This window comes from Bombina bombina, chromosome 7 (assembly GCF_027579735.1).
Source record: "Bombina bombina isolate aBomBom1 chromosome 7, aBomBom1.pri, whole genome shotgun sequence".
In the NCBI taxonomy this organism is placed as follows: domain Eukaryota; kingdom Metazoa; phylum Chordata; class Amphibia; order Anura; family Bombinatoridae; genus Bombina; species Bombina bombina.
In genome coordinates, this window is record NC_069505.1 from 133468437 (window position 1) to 133491282 (window position 22846).

General features: G+C 40.4%; 1 protein-coding gene across 1 annotated transcript in view; it reads right to left on the reverse strand.

The window, feature by feature from the left end:
* The window catches only part of LOC128636274 (cytoskeleton-associated protein 5-A), an 825907-nt gene that overhangs the window by 62019 nt on the left and 741042 nt on the right, over window positions 1-22846 (reverse strand). Inside the window, exons 27-30 of the mRNA XM_053689308.1 lie at window positions 5372-5559; window positions 5205-5280; window positions 3841-4029; window positions 3176-3313 (exon numbers count right to left, since the gene is read on the reverse strand). Coding sequence (XP_053545283.1) covers window positions 3176-3313; window positions 3841-4029; window positions 5205-5280; window positions 5372-5559 — 591 coding nt within the window. The remainder of the gene's footprint in view (window positions 1-3175; window positions 3314-3840; window positions 4030-5204; window positions 5281-5371; window positions 5560-22846) is intronic.

Here is a 22846-nt window from a genome sequence, read left to right on the forward strand (position 1 = left end):
ATTTTGCTTTATATGTTGTTTTTTTCTTTTACATATTGCAAGATGTTCCACGTTGCAACTGAGTCAGAAGATACTTCAGGAAAATCACTGCACAATGCTGGAGCTACCAAGCTAAGTGTATCTGCTATAAACTTTTGGTATCTGTTTCTCCAGCTGTTATTTGTATTGCATGTCATGTCAAACTTATTAATGCAGATAAAATTTCCTTTAGTACTGTTACATTACCTGTTGCTATTCCGTCAACATCTAATTTTCAGAGTGTTCCTGATAACATAAGAGATTTTATTTTTTAAATCCATTAAGAAGGCTATGTCTGTTATTTTTCCTTCTAGTATACATAAAAGTCTTTTAAAACTTCTCTTTTTTTCAGATGAATTTTTAAATGAACATCATCATTCTGATACTGATAATGGTTCTTCTGGTTCTGAGTTTTCTGTCTCAGAGGTTGATGCTGATAAATCTTTGTATTTGTTCAGGATAATTTTTTATCCATGGGATCTGAAAAAGCACAACTATCCTCGACAGGGATAGTGGTACGCTTTGCTAAAGTAGAAACTGCTCCCTCCACCTTAGGGACCGTCTGCCATAAGTCCCGTGTGGTGGCGTCTATTGGAAACATTTTTCTAAAAATAGGAGGGGGGAAAACGGCACACCGGGTCTGCCCCACTCCTTAATAATTTCTGTAAACCTTTTAGGTATTGGAAAAACGTCAGTACACACCGGCACCGCGTAGTATTTATCCAGTCTACACAATTTCTCTGGCACTGCAATTGTGTCACAGTCATTCAGAGCAGCTAAAACCTCTCCAAGCAACACCCGGAGGTTATCAAGCTTTAATTTAAAAGTAGACATATCTGAATCAGGTTTCCCCGAGTCAGAGATGTCACCCACAGACTGAAGCTCTTCCTCAGCTTCTGCATATTGTGACGCAGTATCAGACATGGGCCTTAAAACATCTGCGCGCTCTGTATTACGTCTAACCCCAGAGCTATCACGCTTTCCTCTGATTTCAGGCAGTCTGGCTAATACCGCTGACAGGGTATTATCCATGATTGCCACCATGTCCTGCAAAGTAATCGCTGTGGGCGTCTTTGATGTACTTGGCGCCATTTTAGCTTGAGTCCCTTGAGCGGGAGTCAAAGGGTCCGACACGTGGGGAGAGTTAGTCGGCATATCTTCCCCCTCGTTAGAATCCTCTGGTGATAATTCTTTTAAAGATAACAGCTGATCTTTATTGTTTAAAGTGAAAGCAATACATTTAGTACACATTCTCCTATGGGGTTCCACCATGGCTTTTAAACATAATGAACAAGGAGTTTCCTCTATGTCAGACATGTTTATACAGACTAGCAATGAGACTAGCAAGCTTGGAAAACACTTTAAATCAAGTTAACAAGCAATATAAAAAAAAACGTTACTGTGCCTTTAAGAGAAAAAATTTTGCCAAAATTTATGTAACAAGTTAGCAGAGCATTGCACCCACTTGCAAATGGATGATTAACCCATTAATACAAAATACAGATTAACAAAACAAAAAATATGTTTTTTAAACAGTCATAACAACTGCCACAGCTCCTACTTTTGAAGCCTTTTGAGCCCTTCAGAGATGTCCTATAGCATGCAGGGGACTGCTGAGGGAAGCTGTATGTCAGTTTGTAATTTTAACTGCACCAACTGTAACTTTTATACTATAACAGTGGAAAGCCTCAGGAAACTGTTTCTAGGCAAAAATAAAGCCAGCCATGTGGAAAAAAACTTGGCCCCAATAAGTTTTATCACCAAAGCATATATAAAAACGATTAAACATGCCAGCAAGCGTTTTATATTGCACATTAATCAGAGTATATACCTCTGATAGCAAGCCTGATACTAGTCGCTATTAAATCACTGTATTTAGGCTTTAACTTACATTAATCCGATATCAGCAGCATTTTCTAGCAAATTCCATCCCTAGAAAAAACATAATTTACGTAAGAACTTACCTGATAAATTCATTTATTTCATATTAGCAAGAGTCCATGAGCTAGTGACGTATGGGATATACATTCCTACCAGGAGGGGCAAAGTTTCCCAAACCTCAAAATGCCTATAAATACACCCCTCACCACACCCACAAATCAGTTTAACGAATAGCCAAGAAGTGGGGTGATAAAAAAAGTGCGAAAGCATATAAAATAAGGAATTGGAATAGTTGTGCTTTATACAAAAAAATCATAACTACCACAAAAAGGGTGGGCCTCATGGACTCTTGCTAATATGAAAGAAATTAATTTATCAGGTAAGTTCTTACATAAATTATGTTTTCTTTCATGTAATTAGCAAGAGTCCATGAGCTAGTGACGTATGGGATAATGACTACCCAAGATGTGGATCTTTCCACGCAAGAGTCACTAGAGAGGGAGGGATAAAATAAAGACAGCCAATTCCCGCTGAAAATAATCCACACCCAAAATAAAGTTTAATGAAAACTGATTTGTGGGTGTGGTGAGGGGTGTATTTATAGGCATTTTGAGGTTTGGGAAACTTTGCCCCTCCTGGTAGGAATGTATATCCCATACGTCACTAGCTCATGGACTCTTGCTAATTACATGAAAGAAACTTAACTGCACATACCTTAGTGCAGGATACCCTGCACACCATTCTCCCTCTGAAGTTACCTCACTCCTCAGACATATGTGAGAATAGCAGTGGATCTTAGTTACTTCTGCTAAGATCATAGAAAAAATGCAGGCAGATTCTTCTTCTAAATGTTGCCTGAGATAAAATAGTACACTCCGGTACCATTTAAAAACAATAAACTTTTGATTGAAGAAAAAACTAACTATATTTTACTACTTTCCTCTAACTACCTCCAGCTATGTTGAGAGCTTGCAAGAGAATGACTGGGTATGGCAGTTAGGGGAGGAGCTATATAGCAGCTCTGCTGTGGGTGATCCTCTTGCAACTTCCTGTTGGGAAGGAGAATATCCCACAAGTAATAGATGATCCGTGGACTAAATACACCTAACAAGAGAAATAAAGTTCAGTCTGAGAAAATTCTATCTGTTGATATACGTGTGGAAATTGGCAATGGAAATCAAATAGGGTGCAAAGCATCTGTACAAACAGTCCACGTTAACTCAAATGTAAAGTTTGGTAAAGCTTTGCATTTTTGTTGCGCAGTTTGGAAACTTACAATGCGTGAAGCTCCTTTCTCTGTCTCCTTGTCCGATTTTGATCCAGTGCTGTCCATCGAGTGCTTCATGACACGCAGTAGATGAGCCTCTAGCTCAGACTCATTCTTATTCTCAATCATGCCCAAGTGATCCATGATCTGGAAGGGATAAAACAATGGTTGCAAAAAAAGATTTCTTACCGTTACAGATCAATTTGTATACAGTTGCAAGGCTGTAGTGCATTGTATGTGTAAAGATTGTTTTGCAACATTAATCTAAATCTATATCTAGAAGTACTGCACGGCAGAGTAGTGCTGGTCATGAGCGGAAACTGCAACTAATCCAATCAGCAGCGCTAGTTGCATGACTCAGCTATACTGTCAGCGCACAAGTCAGCAGAACTTCTTCGTTAAAGGGTCACTAGTCTTAAAATGACATGCTGTAATGAATCTGAGCACACAATTTTGGACTATAATACCCCTTTACCTGTTTTGCAACATGATGCTTATTCACAAAATAGTGTTAACTGCATATTTAAACTCAACAATCACTGCTGAATTACAATAAGGCCAAAGGGCCAATTCTTCCTAGACTTAGACCTATGTGACCCAGTTCTGTCTAGTGAACAAGGGAGAACAAACTCCTTTACTTGGTAGAAAGTCTAATCCATTTAAAACGCATTTACCTTAGGCCCCTTCAGCTTGCAGAGTGTGTGCAGCAAGGTCTTCAGTGTTCTCATGGGAAGCTCACTCTTGTGCTGCTTCAACTTTTCTTTGGGCAAGACCCTCATAAAATTGTGGATATCCAGCAGAATCCGATCTAGGTTGATGTTATTTATTGATTCTGGGAGGAGACGGATCATTCTCCAGAGGCACTGAGAAGTTGACATAAGATAAGGACAATTTAGCAGTGTCTCAAATTAAACACTGATGAAAAACAAGGTGTGAGGGATTCAAGAAGCAGAAACTTGGCATCACACAATGATCCAAGAAGGATGCAGAATAATTGCAATGAGAGAGCACAAGGATCACATTTAAAGAGCTGGGGCCAATAAACCTCTGATAAACCTCACGCGTCTACATGTGTATATAAAAGGAGATGAACATTTTGGGCAGTTAAAGGTCTTCCAGTTGGTAAAGAATGTGATTTTCTACTGATCTAGAAGTGATGTTGGCCATAGGGGAACTTATATGCAGCATCCAGTTGCTCTCTTCTAAATCAGGACATAAGCAGGGTAGTACTAGAGGATTATCCAGTATAGGCTTTCATATATAAGACTAATCATTAAAGAGACACTAAACTCAAGTTTGAATGATTCAGATAGAGCATGCAATTTTAAGCAACTTTCTAATTTACTCCTATTAACAATTTTTCTTTGTTCTCTTGATATGTTTATTTAAAAAGCAGGAATGTAAAGCTCAAGGGCTGGACCATTTTTGGTTCAGAATCTGGGATATGCTTGCTTATTGGTTTGCTATAAATAGCCAATAAGCAAGCATCATACAGGGTGCTGAACCTAAAATGGGCTGGCGCCTAAGCTTTAAATGCCTGCTTTTTAAATAAAGATAGAAAGAGAATGAAGCAAAATTTATAGGAGGAGTAAATTAGAAAGTTGCTTAAAATTGCATGCTCTATATGAATCATGAAAGAAAAAAAATTGGGTTTAGTATCCCTTTAAGGCAAAGAACTCCATTACAGGAATACTAACTTGTCAATTATTGTACCATTAGTGGCCAATTAAATAAGGTTTAAAAGTTTCAGGGAAACAAAGCCATATACAGAAACACATCCATATTCACACATTTGATTGTGTAATCTGTTGAAATTTATCAAAATTTATTTTCTCCCAATTTGCACACTACAAGGACATGTCTTTACACAAATATATGGAAAGCAGCAATCCAATGAGCTTTCGCTTAGGCCTTTCAAATTAGCACAACAGGGAATGGCTTCTATGACTATGCATAAAAAAGGGGGGGTAATCAATGCATCAAACACTGACATTTTATCAAGTGTTATAAAAAGTTACAGCATCACATTGAGTTTTACCTTCATAACAAGCTCTGAAAACTTGGGGGAAATGGCTGTAGCCAGCAGACTGTCTTGAAGCAGCACCAGCAGCGCACTAAAAAGGGGATGAAAAAAAAAATCAGAAACAGAAAAGCAAACTGATGCATTTTTAAAATAATAATAATAATTAAAAATAATATCATCACCTTAATATGTTGGTCTGGTCAGATTTCTCCAGCACCTTGACCACCAATAAGTTCACAGAACGCACAACCTGCTGACCCTCCTCAAGATCCTCTACCCGTGAGTCCAGCATTAGGGTGATGAGACCATGCATGAGATCTTTCAGCACACCAGTGGAGGCTTCCCGAGCAAGGGTCTCCATCTGGAAGAGCTGAGTAGAGAAAAACTGCTTAGTACATTAACACTATAAAATAATGTCTACATTAGGCCAATAACCACCAAAAGATTAAACACCTGCAACTCTGCTACAAATCTAACTAAGCATGTCAACGTTTTGAAGGTACAAGTCTGGTTAATAGCACAATAAAGCACATTTTTAACACTATGCATTAAAAAGGTTATTAAATTTGAGTCGTATGCCCCTTTAAACCGGATCAGCAACAAACTCTGGTAAGGGGAGGATTATAAAGCGTGTGATGGGCTGTTCTGCCTGCCTTTTATAAAAAAAACATTACAAAAGGGGAGGTGGGATTTCTGCTGCCCTAGTACACACTTTATAGCTTGCTTGCACTGCTCCAATAAGCTCCACTTATAACGCCAAACATGTTCAGGATAACATATCCTCTAAGCACTTTGACCCCTTATTCCTATTCTCTCCAACCACAACACCAAAAATAGATCCAGAATATACTCAAACACAATTCTTTAGATTAAAGTGTCAGTAAACCTACAAAATAATGTTATATAATTCTGCCCATAGTGCAGAATTATATAACATCATATTAGCCAAACTTTATAAAACGTAATGTACCCTTTTAATTTAAAAAAAAAACGCCATTTTACAGACCCGCTCTCTGTACTCTGCTGAGTGGGTCTGTTATATTCACACAGCGCATCGGGCCAGCTGTATAGTCACAGCCCGGCCCGACCGCACCATAAGACTAAGTGCAGCTCACTCCTGCTGTCAGACAGAGCAGGAGCGAGCTGCACTTAGTCTTATGGCGCGGCCGGGCTGTGACTATACAGCTGGCCCGATGCGCTGTGTGAATATAACAGACCCGCTCAGCAGAGTACAGAGAGCGGGTCTGTAAAACAGCGTTTATTTTTAAAAATTAAAAGGGTACATTACGTTTTATAAAGTTTGGCTAATATAATGTTATATAATTCTGCACTATGTGCAGAATTATATAACATTTTTAAGGTTTACTGTCCCTTTAATCTAATAATTTTTCTACAACATTCACAATTAAAGTGAATGTCAATTTTGATGCTTAAGTGCCCGGTTTTTAAAAAATCTGATTAAAAGCAGGGGCACTTTAATTCATCAAAATTTACATTTCACTCCTGTTGAGAAAAAACAAAACAATTAACTTAGCTTTTAATCTTCACAGCAGCTCCAGCTTCCCCCACCCATCACAAAGCCTCTTCCTGGGTCTAAAATGAGTAATCAGGCTTCCTCCAAAGCCGTGATTGAAGGATGACCTATCCATTTCTGACGTCAGAAATGGCTTGCAACGACCGGAGGAAGCTGGAGCGGCTGTCAAGATTAAAAGGTAAGTTTTTTTCCTCAACAGGAGTGAAATGTAAATTTTGATGAATTAAAGTGCCCCTGTTTTTAATCAAAATTTTTAAAAACTGGGCACTTTAGCATCAAAATTGACATTCACTTTAAAGAGATAAAAACCCTTTTGCTTTTTAAAAAAATATTTTGCTTATTCCAGATTCTCTAGGAGGGGGAGGGGGGGGGGGAAGCACACCAACCTACACACACAAATTATGTTACTTTCAAATTATGCAAATCAAAAAGCTCAAACCAAAGAGCAACCTGAACCAGCTCCATTAATTTTCCCTTTAAAACCCTCCTCTCTTTGGGTGAACTAACAGGCACCGACCATTATCAACTGTAATATGGTGAGTTGCCTAAAAAACTTAACACTTATAATTTATCCTCTGATTTATGCTGCATCTGCATTATTTCTGGACAAGTGACCATGGCTCCATTATCTGCACTGTATAAGGTGAGTACTAGAAGTATCTATTCAGTCTCTGCATTGCGGGACACTTTTTGGAGGTTGTGTGTCGTATAACTCCACAGTGTCGGCCTTCACTTATAGTCCAAGTGGAGTTCTTTTGGGACTCTGTCGCTACATAGCATCCTCCCTATTGAACAGCTTAACCTTCACAAGCCCAAAATTTTGGACATAAAGATATGGAGAAGATACACGAGAGGAATATAATGGAGCTTCTGTATAACTAAAAAAAGATGGAATTGCTTGCAGAGCTATCAAGGTTCCTGAAGCCAGTCCAAAAACATAATTTATGTAACTATTTAGCTGATAAATTCATTTTTCATATTGGCAAGAGTCCATGAGCTAGTGACGTATGGGATATACAATCCTACCAAAAGGGGCAAAGTTTCCCAAACCTCAAAATGCCTATAAATACACCCCTCACCACACCCACAATTCAGTTTAACGAATAGCCAAGAAGTGGGGTGATAAAGAAAGGAGTAAAAAGCATCAACAAAAGGAATTGGAATAATTGTGCTTTATACAAAAACATCATAACCACCATAAAAAGGGTGGGCCTCATGGACTCTTGCCAATATGAAAGAAATGAATTTATCAGGTAAATTCTTACATAAATTATGTTTTCTTTCATGTAATTGGCAAGAGTCCATGAGCTAGTGACGCATGGGATATCAATACCCAAGATGTGGAACTCCATGCAAGAGTCACTAGGAGGGAGGGATAAAAAATAAAGACAGCCAATTCCGCTGAAAAAAATGAATCCACAACCCAAATCATAAGTTTTAATCTTATAATGGAAAAGAAAAAAACTAAAAATATAAGCAGAAGAATCACACTGAAACAGCTGCCTGAAGAACCTTTCTACCAAAAACTGCTTCTGAAGAAAAAACATCAAAATGGTAGAATTGAGTAAATGTATGCAAAGAAGACCAAGTTGCTGCTTTGCAAATCTGATCAACTGAAGCTTTATTCTTAAAAGCCCAGGAAGTGGAAACTGACCTAGTAGAATGAGCTGTAATCCTCTGAGGTGGGGATTCACCCGACTCCAAATAAGCGTGATGAATCAAAAGCTTTAACCACGATGCCAAAGAAAAGAATAAATAGACTAGAAGTCTTCCTGAAAACTTTAGTAGCTTCAACATATTTCAAAGCTCTCACCACATCCAAAGAATGTAAAGATCTTTCTAAAGAATTCTTAGGATGAGGACACAAAGAAGGGACAAAAATTTCTCTACTAATGTTGTTGGAATTCACAACTTTATGTAAGAATTTAAATGAAGTCCGCAAAACTGCCTTATCCTGATGAAAAATCAGAAAAGGAGACTCACAAGAAAGAGCAGATAATTCAGAAACTCTTCTAGCAGAAGAGATGGCCAAAAGGAACAACACTTTCCAAGAAAGCAATTTAATGTCCAAAGAATGCATAGGCTCAAATGAAGGAGCCTGTAAAGCCTTCAAAAGCAAATTAAGACTCCAAGGAGGAGAGATTGATCTAATGACAGGCTTAATACGAACTAAAGCCTGTACAAAACAATGAATATCAGGGAGTTTAGCAATTTTTCTGTGGAATAAAATAGAAAGAGCAGAGATTTGTCCTTTCAAGGAACTTGCAGACAAACCTTTATCCAAACCATCCTGAAGAAACTGTAAAATTCTAGGAATTCTAAAAGAAAGCCAAGAGAATTTATGAGAAGAACACCATGAAATGTAAGTCTTCCAAACTCGATAATCTTTCTAGAAACAGATTTTTGAGTCTGCATCATAGTATTAATCACTGAGTCAGAGAAACCTCTATGACTAAGCACTAAGCATTCAATTTCCATACCTTCAAATTTAATGATTTGAGATCCTGATGGAAAAACGGGACCTTGAGATAGGTCTGGCCTTAACGGAAGTGGCCAAGGTTGGCAACTGGACATCCAAACAAGATCCACATACCAAAACCTGTGAGCCTATGCTGGAGCCACCAGCAGCGCAAACGATTGCTCCATGATGATCTTGGAAATCACTCTTGGAAGAAGAACTAGAGGCGGAAAAATATAACCAGGTTGATAACTCCAAGGCAGTGTCAATGCATCCACTGCTTCCGCCTGACAGGTACCTGGGAAGTTTTTTGTTTAAATGAGATGCCATCAGATCTATTTCTGGAAGCCCCCACATCTGAACAATTTGAGAAAACACATCTGGGTGAAGAGACCACTCTCCCGGATGTAAAGTTTGACGACTGAGATAATCTGCTTCCCAATTGTCTATACCTGGGATATGAACCGCAGAAATTAGACAGGAGCTGGATTCTGCCCAAACAAGTAACCGGGATACTTCTTTCATAGCCTGAGGACTGTGAGTCCCACCTTGATGATTGACATACGCCACAGTTGTGACATTGTACGCCTGAAAACAAATAAACGGCTCTCTCTTTAAGAGGGGCCAAAACTGAAGGGCTCTGAGAATCGCACGGAGTTCCAAAATATTGATTGGTAATCTCGCCTCTTGAGATTTCCAAACCCCTTGTGCTGTCAAAGATCCCCAGACAGCTCCCCAACCTGAAAGACTCGCATCTGTTGTAATCACGGTCCAGGTTGGATGAACAAAAGAGGCCCCTTGAACTATACAATGGTGATCTAACCACCAAGTCAGAGATAGTCGAACATTGGGATTTAAGGATATTGTGATATCCTTGTATAATCCCTGCACCATTGGTTCAGCATACAAAGTTGAAGAGGTCTCATGTGAAAACAAGAAAAAAGGGGATCGCGTCCGATGCTGCAGTCATGAGACCTAAAACCTCCATGCACATAGCTACTGAAGGGAATGACTGAGACTGAAGGATCCAACAGGCTGCAACCAACTTCAAACGTCTCTTGTCTGTTAGACACAGTCATGGATACTGATTCTATCTGGAAACCTAGAAAGGTTACCCTTGTCTGAGGAAACAAAGAACTTTTTGGTAAATTGATCCTCCAACCATGTTCTTGAAGAAACAACACTAGTTGATTTGTGTGAGATTCTGCAGAACGTAAATACTGAGCTAGTACCAAGATATCGTCCAAATAAGGAAACACAGCAATACCCCGCTCTCTGATTACAGAGAGTAGGGCACCGAGAACCTTTGAAAAGATCCTTGGAGCTGTCACTAGGCCAAAAGGAAGAGCAACAAATTGGTAATGCTTGTCTAGAAATGAGAATCTCAGGAACTGATAGTGATCTGGATGAATCGGAATATGAAGATATGCATCCTGTAAGTCTATTGTGGACATATAATGCCCTTGCTGAACAAAAGGCAAAATAGTCCTTATAGTCACCATTTTGAATGTTGGTACTCTTACCAAATGATTCAAGACTTTTAGATCCAGAACGGGTCTGAATTAATTTTCTTTCTTTGGGACAATGAACAGATTTGAATAAAACCCCAGACCCTGTTCCTGAAAAGGAACTGGCACGATTACCCCAGATAATTCCAGGTCTGAAACACACTTCAGGAAAGCCTGTGCTTTCACTGGGTTCACTGGAATGCGTGAGAGAAGGAAACTTCTCACAGGTGGTCTTACTCTGAAACCTATTCTGTACCCCTGAGAGACAATGTTCTGAATCCAATGATTTTGGACTGAATTCATCCAAACATCTTTGAAAAATTTTAATCTGCCCCCTACCAGCTGAGCTGGAATGAGGGCCGCACCTTCATGCAGACTTGGAGGCTGATTTAGATCTCTTAAATGGCTTGGATTTATTCCAGATTGAGGAAGGCTTCCAATAGGATTAGGTTTCTGTTCCTTATTTTGTCGAAAGGAAAGAAAACGGTTAGAAGCTTTAAATTTTCCCTTAGATTTTTTATCCTGAGGCAAAAAAGCTCCCTTCCCCCCAGTGACAGTTGAAATTATAGAATCCAACTGAGAACCAAATAATTTATTACCTTGGAAAGAAAAAGATAGCAAAGTCGATTTAGAAGTCATATCAGCATTCCAACATTTTAGCCATAAAGCTCTTCTAGCTAAAATAGCTAAAGACATACATCTAACATCAATTCTGATATCATCAAAAATGGCATCACAAATGAAATTATTAGCATGTTGAATTAATTTAGCAATGCTATACACATTATGAGGATACTTGTTGCGCTAAAGATTCCAACCAAAAAGTTGAAGCAGCTGCAACATCAGCCAAAGAAATAGCAGGCCTAAGAAGATGACCTGAACATAAATAAGCTTTCCTTAGAAAAGATTCAAGCTTCCTATCTAAAGGATCTTTAAAAGAAGTACTATCTTCCGTAGGAATAGTAGTACGCTTGGCAAGAGTAGAGATGGCCCCATCAACTTTGTTGATCTTTTCCCAAAACTCCAATCTATCAGTAGGCAAAGGATACAATTTTTTAAACCTTGAAGAAGTAAAAGTAGTACCCAGTCTATTGCATTCCTTAGAAATCATATCTGAAATGGCATCAGGAACTGGAAAAACCTCTGGAATAACTACATGAGGTTTGTAAACCGAATTTAAACGTTTACTAGTTTTAGTATCAAGAGGACTAGTCTCCTCCATATCTAATGCAATCAACACTTCCTTTAATAAAGAACGAATATACTCCATTTTAAATAACAGGATTTGTCAGTGTCAATATCTGAAGCAGGATCCTCTGAATCAGACAGATCCTCATCAGAGATAGAAATCAGTATGTTGTCGGTCATTTGAAATGTCATCATCTCTACGAGAAGTTTTAAAAGACCTCTTACGTTTAATAGAAGGCGGAATGGCAGACAAAGCCTTCTGAATGGAATCAAACAAATTCTCTTAAATTTACAGGAATATCCTGAACATTAGATGTTGATGGACCAGCAACAAGTAATGAACTACTATCGGCATGTAAAAGTTTATCATGACAACTATTACAAACCACAGCTGGAGGAACAGTTACCACAAGTTTACAACATATGCACTTAGCTTTGGTAGAACCGACATCAGGCAGCAGAATTCCAGTAGCAGATTCTGAGACAGGATCAGATTGAGACATCTTGCAATATTCAAGAGAAAAAAATAAATCAAAATGATCAATTTCCTTATAAGACAGTTTCAGGAATGGAAAAAATGCAAAAGCATAGGCCTCCAACATTGAAAAAAAGACCAGAGGCAAAAGGAATGGGGTTTTAAATAATGAAAATATTTGGCGGCAAGTATGACACTCAACAAAAAGAAAAAATATTTTTTGGCGCCAAAAACTTCCGGAACTAAACACGAGCATCATAGATGACGCAACCTCGTGAAACACTCGGCGCCAACTAAGACGCCGGAAATTACGAATTTGCATCAGACGTAGTAAATGACGCAATAAATTATAGCATTTTGCGCTCTCGCAAGCCTAATACAGCCCGCACTTAGAAAAAAGTCAATCTGAAAACCCCAGGTAAGATTTTTTTTTTTTTTTTTAAAAATGCATTTCCCAGATATGAAACGGACAGTCTGCAAAAAAAAAAAGGAAATATACTGATAAACCTGAATCATGGCAAATATAAGTACAAACATATATTTATAACTTTATATATAAAGTGCCAAACCATAGCTGAGGGTGTCTCAAGTAAATGAAACATACTTACCAAAAGACACCCATCCACATATAGCAGATAGCCAAACAAGTACTGAAACGAGAATCAGTAGAGGTAATGGTATATAAGAGTATATCGTCGATCTGAAAAGGGAGGTAGGAGATGAATCTCTACAACCGATAACAGAGAACCTATGAAATAGATCCCCGTTAGGATGACCATTGCATTCAATAGGTAATACTCCCTTCACATCCCTCTGACATTCACTGCACTCAGAGGAATCGGGCTTCAAAAAAGCTGAGAAGCGTATATAAACGTAGAAATATTAGCACAAACTTACTTCACCACCTCCATAGGAGGCAAAGTTTGTAAAACCGAATTGTGGGTGTGGTGAGGGGTGTATTTATAGGCATTTTGACGTTTGGGAAACTTTGCCCCTCCTGGTAGGATTGTATATCCCATACGTCACTAGCTCATGGACTCTTGCCAATTACATGAAAAATATCTCTTCCTCTACAATCTCCTTTGGGCATCTAGACTGTGTCCTGGAGTTGACGCAGCAATCCATGCTCTCCTCAGTGGGACATCAAGAGCCAATGGAGACTCCAGAGCTGGAAAAGGGGTTCTGAGGTAGTTGAAACAATGTCAAAGACAGTGACCCACAGCGTCACCCATAAGGTTCTATCAAGGGCAGTAACAGTTCAACGTTGTCGTCCTGAGGTGTGAGTAGGAGTGAATAGGGACCTTGTGTATCAAAAGGCAGAGGTGGGTAGCTAAGATCCGTCCTGAATTTGTACCATATAAAAAGCTGAAATGCTACTTTTGTGCTCTCAAAATTTTTTTAAAACTACTTAAAGGGACATTCTAGCCAAAAACTCTTTCATGCTTTAGAAAGGGCATGCTATTTTAAACAGTTTTCTAATATACTTCTGTTATCTAATTTGCTTCATTCTCGTGATATAATTGGTTGAAAAGCAATCTGCTGATTGGTGGCTGTACATAGATGCCTCTTGTTATTGGCTCACCCATGTGCATTGCTATTTCTTCAACAAGGGATATCTAAAGAATGAAGCAAATTAGATAACAGAAGTAAATTGGAATGTTGTTAAAAATTGTATTCTCCATCTGAATCATGAAAGAAATATTTTGGGTTTCATGCCCCTTTAAGGATCATGTTTATGGGTGGAAAAGGAGGTTGGTGATTTTTTGAAAATGGTGAGTTTCTATTTCTCATGCAGAATTCAAACTTTCCTGTTGCTAGCAGCAATTGGAAAACCAGAAAAGGATAACAGACTTTCTTTGGACTACAGAAGTATCCTGCTTAACCTACAGCTCCTCTACTAATATAAGCAGATCTGTTCCGTACAGTCAACCCGATATAGTATTGCACTATCAGACCAATTTGTTCTGCAGAAGTCTTATTTGAAATGCCCAAGAAGTAAAAACGGATCTGGTAAAATGAGCAGAAATAGGCTTTAGAGGAGACTTTCCCACCTCCAAGTAAGCTTTGCAGATTTTTTTTTAATCAAAGAGCAAAAGTAATAACTCTGGCTTTCTGACCTTTTATGTGGACCTGAGAAACAGACTAGAGGATTAACTAAAATGCTTTGTAGCCTGAAGATAAAAAAAAAAGCAAAAAAACTTTATTAAAGCTCTATCATCCAAATTATGTAGAGGCTGCTCTTTAGAACTGGAGAAAGGAAACAAATCTCTATTGATGTTAACATAGTAGATAAGGTTGAAAAAAGACTGAAGTCCATCGAGTTCAACCTATACAAATCTAAAATACTTACAAAAAGCTCCAGTTAAGCTTAAAGTGAAGGTAATGTTAATACCCCTAGAATTCATAAATGTTTACAATATAATCAGTTTACTATGATCGCAAATTTTTTTTGTCATTTTTTGGAAAAAAATAGAGTTTTATTCATTATGTTTGTTCCTACCGTTACAGGGCAAACGCCTCCCATCCTTTACTCCCATTTTACTGTTGTGTGATGTATAGAGCGGTCCCACAGGAGGAGGAAATATTTATGCCAGATTGAAGACATCTGCATGAAGAGACCATTCCACTGGATGAAGGGATTGCCGACAGATATGCTTCCCAGTTCACACCTTGACTATGAATTGTATAAGTAATGCAACAATTGTTTTATGCCCATTTAAGAATTTGAGACCTTAATCACTAGATAACCGAGTTCCTAGGTCATTGATATATGCTACTGCAGTGACATTGTCCAATTGAAAACGCAAGTTGTTTAGGCAAGTCCAGAATTGGACGAAAAGTTCCCTCCTTCTTTGGAACCACGAAAAGGCTTGAATAAAACCCCAAACCTCTTTCTGCAGTAGGTACCGGGACAATTACTCCTAGAGAGGAGAGATCCCATACGCAACCTAAAAAGGCATCCCTCTTTTCTGGTCTTGTAGACAGACTGGAGAGTAGGAATCTGCACCTGGGCAGATGAGACTTTAATCCTATCCTGTATCCAACTTCCAGGACCTAAGTATCCTGTACATCCTAGAAACAAGCTTCTGAATAAGAGGCAGTCTGCCCCCTACTCAATCCGATCCCGGATCAGGGGCCGCCCCTTTATGCCGATTTGTTCTCGGTGGGCTTCTTAATCTGTTTGGACTTATTCCAGGACTGAGCCGGCTTCAGAGTACTCTTGGGCTGCTCGGACTTGGAAGAGGATTGCTGTTGTGATTTGTCAGAACGAAAGGAATGAAAATTAGATAATTGCCGTCCCTTAGGCCTATTTTATCCTGAGTTAGGAAGTCACGTTTCCCTCTAGTAACTATAGAAATAATGGAGTCCGGCCCAGGACTGAATCAATTCTTCCCCTTGAAAGGAAGAGAAAGGAGTTTGGATTTAGAAGTCATAACTGCAGACCAAGACCAACTAGAGAGCCCGGTGGGCTAGGACTGCAAAGACAGAAGCCTTTGCAATTAAGCAAATAATCTGCATATTCACGTCACAGATGGAGTTAGCAATTCTCAGAGCCTTATTTCTCTCCTGAATATCCTTAAGGGGAGTCTCCACCTCAATGAGCTCCAACAGTGTTGCACCAGTAGGAAGCTGCTCCAGCAACTGCGGCTACAGCTGCCACCAGTTAAAATGATAACCCCGTATGTTGAAACATTTTCCGCAGAAAGGTTTCCATGTTCTTATCCATAGGCTCTCTAAAAGAAGAACATTCCTCCAGAAGGATAGTGGTACGCTTAGCCAGTGTAGAAATAGCGTCATCCACCTTAGGGATGGAACCCCACAAATCTAATTGAGAGTCATGGACCAGGAATAATTTTTTTAGAAGTAGACAAGGGGAAAAAAGTTCCTATTCTTTCCCATTTGTTACTAATAATGTTTGCCATCTTAACTGGCACAGTAAAAGTCAGAGAGACCTTCCAGTCTTTATAAACCCTGTCTAATTTAGGGATCTTCAGTTCCTAAGGGAGTGTAGCCTCTGGAATCTCTAGCGTAGACAGAACCTCTTAATAAAAAACGCAGATGCTCAATTTTAAATCTAAAAGGAGGGTTACTCTGCTGAAGGAGGTTTAGAAACTGAAGTCTCCGACTCAGAAAGTTCATCCTCTGAAGCTACAGAGGTTAACTCATCGTATAGCTGGGACATAGTAGCTAAATCCGACAGATATTTAGATGACTCTAGGTCAGGAGAACTATGTTTAACCTTTCTCTTAAGTTTGCTAAAGCAAGGTTAGGCACTCAGGGCCGCAGACACCGCCGATTATAACTGCACGGTAAAGTCTGCCGGAAAGAGGCCCCCTCCAGATGGATTAGTTGAGCAGCGGGGAACTGCATGTGGAGAGGGTAGTGCAGAAAGGGTAGTAATCTCTCAGGGGACAGATTCCTGAGAGGTAGACGGCTCAGAGGGGCTAATAGCGCTTTGAGTATTAGCAGGCTTGTCTTCCTTCTTAGACTTTAGAACAGTGCTTAGGCAAAAAAAACTGAGCAGGTGGGCAAACCACGGCCTCCTCACAAAAACATAATTTATGCTTACCTGATAAATTTATTTCTCTTGTAGTGTGTTCAGTCCACGGGTCATCCATTACTTATGGGATATATTCTCCTTCCCAACAGGAAGTTGCAAGAGGATCACCCAAGCAGAGCTGCTATATAGCTCCTCCCCTCACATGGCATATCCAGTCATTCGACCGAAACAAGACGAGAAAGGAGAAACTATAAGGTGCAGTGGTGACTGGAGTTATAATTTTAAAATTTAGAACCTGCCTCAAAAAAAGACAGGACGGGCCGTGGACTGAACACACTACAAGAGAAATAAATTATGTTTTCTCTTGTTAAGTGTGTTCAGTCCACGGGTCATCCATTACTTATGGGATACCAATACCAAAGCTAAGTACACGGATGATGGGAGGGACAAGGCAGGAACATTAAACAGAAGGAACCACTGCCTGTAGAAACTTTCTCCCAAAACCAGCCTCCAAAGAAGCGAAAGTGTCAAATTTGTAAAATTTGGAAAAAGTATGAAGTGAAGACCAAGTTGCAGCCTTGCAAATCTGTTCAACAGAGGCCTCATTCTTAAAGGCCCAGGTGGAAGCCACAGCTCTAGTGGAATGAGCTGTAATTCTTTCAGGAGGCTGCTGTCCAGCAGTCTCATAGGCTAAACGTATTATGCTACGAAGCCAAAAAGAGAGAGAGGTAGCCGAAGCCTTTTGACCTCTCCTCTGTCCAGAGTAAACGACAAACAGAGAAGAAGTTTGTCGAAAATCTTTAGTTGCCTGTAAGTAGAACTTCAGAGCACGGACCACGTCTAGATTATGTAAAAGACGTTCCTTCTTTGAAGAAGGATTAGGACATAATGATAGAACAACAATCTCTTGATTGATATTCCTGTTAGAAACAACCTTAGGTAAAAACCCAGGTTTAGTACGCAGAACTACCTTATCTGAATGAAAGATCAGATAAGGAGAATCACAATGTAAGGCAGATAACTCAGATACTCTTCGAGCCGAGGAAATAGCCATCAAAAACAAAACTTTCCAAGATAAAAGCTTAATATCAATGGAATGAAGGGGTTCAAACGGAACACCCTGAAGAACTTTAAGAACCAAGTTTAAGCTCCACGGAGGAGCAACAACTTTAAACACAGGCTAAATTCTAGCCAAAGCCTGACAAAAGGCCTGGACGTCTGGATGCTCTGCCAGACGTTTGTGTAAAAGAATAGACAGAGCTGAAATCTGTCCCTTTAGCGAACTAGTGGATAAACCCTTTTCTAAACCCTCTTGTAGAAAAGCTAATATCCTAGGAATCCTAACCTTACTCCATGAGTAACTCTTGGATTCGCACCAAAATAAGTATTTACGCCATATTTTATGGTAAATTTTCCTGGTAACAGGTTTCCTAGCCTGTATTAAGGTATCAATCACTGACTCCGAGAATCCCCGCTTTGATAGAATCAAGCGTTCAATCTCCATGCAGTCAGCCTCAGAGAAATTAGATTTGGATGTTTGAAAGGACCCTGAATCAGAAGGTCCTGTCTCAGAGGCAGAGACCATGGTGGACAGGACGACATGTCCACTAGATCTGCATACCAGGTCCTGCGTGGCCACGCAGGCGCTATTAGAATCATCGATGCTCTCTCCTGTTTGATCCTGGCAATCAATCGAGGAAGCATTGGGAAGGGTGGAAACACATAAGCCATGTTGAAAACCCAAGGTGCTGTCAGAGCATCTATCAGTACCGCTCCCGGGTCCCTGGACCTGGATCCGTAACAAGGAAGCTTGGCGTTCTGGCGAGACGCCATGAGATCCAGATCTGGTTTGCCCCAATGCTGAAGCAGTTGGGCAAACACCTCCGGATGAAGTTCCCACTCCCCCGGATGAAAAGTCTGGCGACTTAGGAAATCCGCCTCCCAGTTCTCCACGCCTGGGATGTGGATCGCTGACAGGTGGCAAGAGTGAGACTCTGCCCAGCGAATTATCTTTGAGACTTCCATCATCGCTAGGGAACTCCTTGTCCCTCCCTGATGGTTGATGTAAGCCACAGTCGTGATGTTGTCCGACTGAAACCTGATGAACCTCAGAGTTGCTAACTGAGGCCAAGCCAGAAGGGCATTGAAAACTGCTCTTAATTCCAGAATGTTTATTGGAAGGAGTCTCTCCTCCTGAGTCCATGATCCCTGAGCCTTTAGGGAATTCCAGACAGCGCCCCAACCTAGCAGGCTGGCGTCTGTTGTTACAATCGTCCAATCTGGCCTGCTGAAGGGCATCCACCTGGACAGATGTGGCCGAGAAAGCCACCATAGAAGAGAATCTCTGGTCTCTTGATCCAGATTTAACATAGGGGACAAATCTGAGTAATCCCCATTCCACTGACTTAGCATGCACAATTGCAGCGGTCTGAGATGCAGGCGTGCAAAAGGTACTATGTCCATTGCCGCTACCATTAAGCCGATTACCTCCATGCATTGAGCCACTGACGGGTGTTGAATGGAATGAAGGACACGGCAAGCATTTAGAAGTTTTGATAACCTGTCCTCCGTCAGGTAAATTTTCATTTCTACAGAATCTATAAGAGTCCCCAAGAAGGGAACTCTTGTGAGTGGCAATAGAGAACTCTTTTCTACGTTCACCTTCCACCCATGCGACCTTAGAAATGCCAGAACTAACTCTGTATGAGACTTGGCAGTTTGGAAACTTGACGCTTGTATCAGAATGTCGTCTAGGTACGGAGCTACCGCTATTCCTCGCGGTCTTAGTACCGCCAGAAGAGAGCCCAGAACCTTTGTAAAGATTCTTGGAGCTGTAGCTAACCCGAATGGAAGAGCTACAAACTGGTAATGCCTGTTTAGGAAGGCAAACCTTAGATACCTGTAATGATCCTTGTGAATCGGTATGTGAAGGTAGGCATCCTTTAAATCCACTGTGGTCATGTACTGACCCTTTTGGATCATAGGTAAGATGGTCCGAATAGTTTCCATTTTGAACGATGGAACTCTTAGGAATTTGTTTAGGATCTTTAAGTCCAAGATTGGTCTGAAGGTTCCCTCTTTTTTGGGAACCACAAACAGATTTGAGTAAAACCCTTGTCCGTGTTCCGACCGCGGAACTGGGTGGATCACTCCCATTAGTAAAAGGTCTTGTACACAGCGTAGAAACGCCTCTTTCTTTATCTGGTTTGCTGACAACCTTGAAAGATGAAATCTCCCTTTTGGAGGAGAAGCTTTGAAGTCCAGAAGATATCCCTGAGATATGATCTCTAACGCCCAGGGATCCTGGACATCTCTTGCCCAAGCCTGGGCGAAGAGAGAAAGTCTGCCCCCCACTAGATCCGTTTCCGGATCGGGGGCCCTCACTTCATGCTGTCTTAGGGGCAGCAGCAGGTTTTCTGGCCTGCTTGCCCTTGTTCCAGGACTGGTTAGGTTTCCAGCCCTGTCTGTAGCGAGCAACAGTTCCTCCCTGTCTTGGAGCGGAGGAAGTTGATGCTGCTCCTGCCTTGAAGTTACGAAAGGCACGAAAATTAGACTGTTTAGCCCTTGGTTTGGCCCTGTCTTGAGGCAGGGCATGGCCCTTACCTCCAGTAATGTCAGCGATAATTTCTTTCAAACCGGGCCCGAATAATGTCTGCCCTTTGAAAGGGATGTTAAGCAATTTAGATTTAGAAGTCACATCGGCTGACCAGGATTTAAGCCACAGCGCTCTACGCGCTTGAATGGCGAATCCGGAGTTCTTAGCCGTAAGTTTAGTTAAGTGTACTACGGCATCAGAAATAAATGAATTAGCTAGCTTAAGGACTTTAAGCTTGTCTATAATCTCATCCAATGGAGCTGTGCTAAGGGTCTCTTCCAGAGACTCAAACCAGAATGCCGCCGCAGCCGTGACAGGCGCAATGCATGCAAGGGGTTGTAATATAAAACCTTGCTGAACAAACATTTTCTTAAGGTAACCCTCTAACTTTTTATCCATTGGATCTGAAAAAGCACAGCTATCCTCCACCGGGATAGTGGTGCGCTTAGCCAGAGTAGAAACTGCTCCCTCCACCTTAGGGACCGTCTGCCATAAGTCCCGTGTGGTGGCGTCTATTGGAAACATTTTTCTAAATATAGGAGGGGGTGAAAAAGGCACACCGGGTCTATCCCACTCCTTGTTAACAATTTCTGTAAGCCTTTTAGGTATAGGAAAAACGTCAGTAAACGCCGGTACCGCAAAATAGTTATCCAGCCTACATATTTTCTCTGGAATTGCAACCGTGTTACAATCATTCAGAGCCGCTAATACCTCCCCTAGTAATACACGGAGGTTCTCAAGCTTAAATTTAAAATTTGAAATGTCTGAGTCCAGTTTACTTGGATCAGATCCGTCACCCACAGAATGAAGCTCTCCGTCCTCATGTTCTGCAAATTGTGACGCAGTATCAGACATGGCTCTATTATTATCAGCACACTCTGTTCTTAACCCCAGAGTGATCGCGTTTACCCCTAAATTCTGGCAATTTAGATAGTACTTCAGTCATAACATTAGCCATGTCTTGCAAAGTGATTTGTATGGGCCGCCCTGATGTACTTGGCGCCACAATATCACGCACCTCCTGAGCGGGAGGCGAAGGTACTGACACGTGAGGAGAGTTAGTCGGCATAACTTCCCCCTCGTTGTCTGGTGAAATTTTCTTTACATGTACAGATTGGCTTTTATTTAAAGTAGCATCAATGCAATTAGTACACAAATTTCTATTGGGCTCCACATTGGCCTTTAAACATATTGAACAAAGAGATTCATCTGTGTCAGACATGTTTAAACAGACTAGCAATGAGACTAGCAAGCTTGGAAAATACTTTTCAAATAAATTTACAAGCAATATAAAAAACGCTACTGTGCCTTTAAGAAGCACAAAAAAAACAAAACTGTCACAGTTGAAATAACAATTAACCAAATTAGTTATAGCAACCAAATTTTCACAGTAAAAGCATTAAATTAGCAAAGGATTGCACCCACCAGCAAATGGATGATTAACCCCTTAGTACCCAAAAAACGGATAACAATTTAATATTAACGTTTTTATCACAGTCAAAACACACTCTCACAGGTCTGCTGTGATTACCTCCCTCAAAACTAGTTTTGGAGACCCCTGGGCTCTGTAGAGACGTCCTGGATCATGGAGGAAGAAATAGGAAGACTGTGACTGAATTTTTACTGCGCAATAAAGCGCTAAAATAGGCCCCTCCCACTCATATTACAACAGTGGGGAAGCTCAGTAAACTGATTTTATTCAGAAACAAACGACAGCCATGTGGTAAAAATCATGCCCATAAAGTTTTATCACCAAGTACCTCAGAAAAAAACGATTAACATGCCAGTAAACGTTTTAAAAATAAAATTATGAAATGTTATTAATAAGCCTGCTGCTAGTCGCTTTCACTGCAGTGGAGGCTCAAATATTACTTAAATATATACAGTATTTTCTTAGTGAAGTTCCATTCCCCAGAAATACCTCAGTGTAAACATACATACATATCAGCCTGACACCAGTCGCTACTACTGCATTTAAGGCTGCACTTACATTACATCGGTATTAGCAGTATTTTCTCAGTCAATTCCATTCCTTAGAAAATAATATACTGCAACATACCTCCTTGCAGGTGAGCCCTGCCTGCTATCCCCTGTTCTGAAGTTACCTCACTCCTCAGAATGGCCGAGAACAGCAAGTGGATCTTAGTTACGACCGCTAAGATCATACACAAACTCAGGTAGATTCTTCTTCTAATGCTGCCTGAGAAGAAACAACACACTCCGGTGCTGTTTAAAATAACAAACTTTTGATTGAAGAAATAAAAAACAGAATTTATGCTTACCTGATAAATTACTTTCTCCAACGGTGTGTCCGGTCCACGGCGTCATCCTTACTTGTGGGATATTCTCTTCCCCAACAGGAAATGGCAAAGAGCCCAGCAAAGCTGGTCACATGATC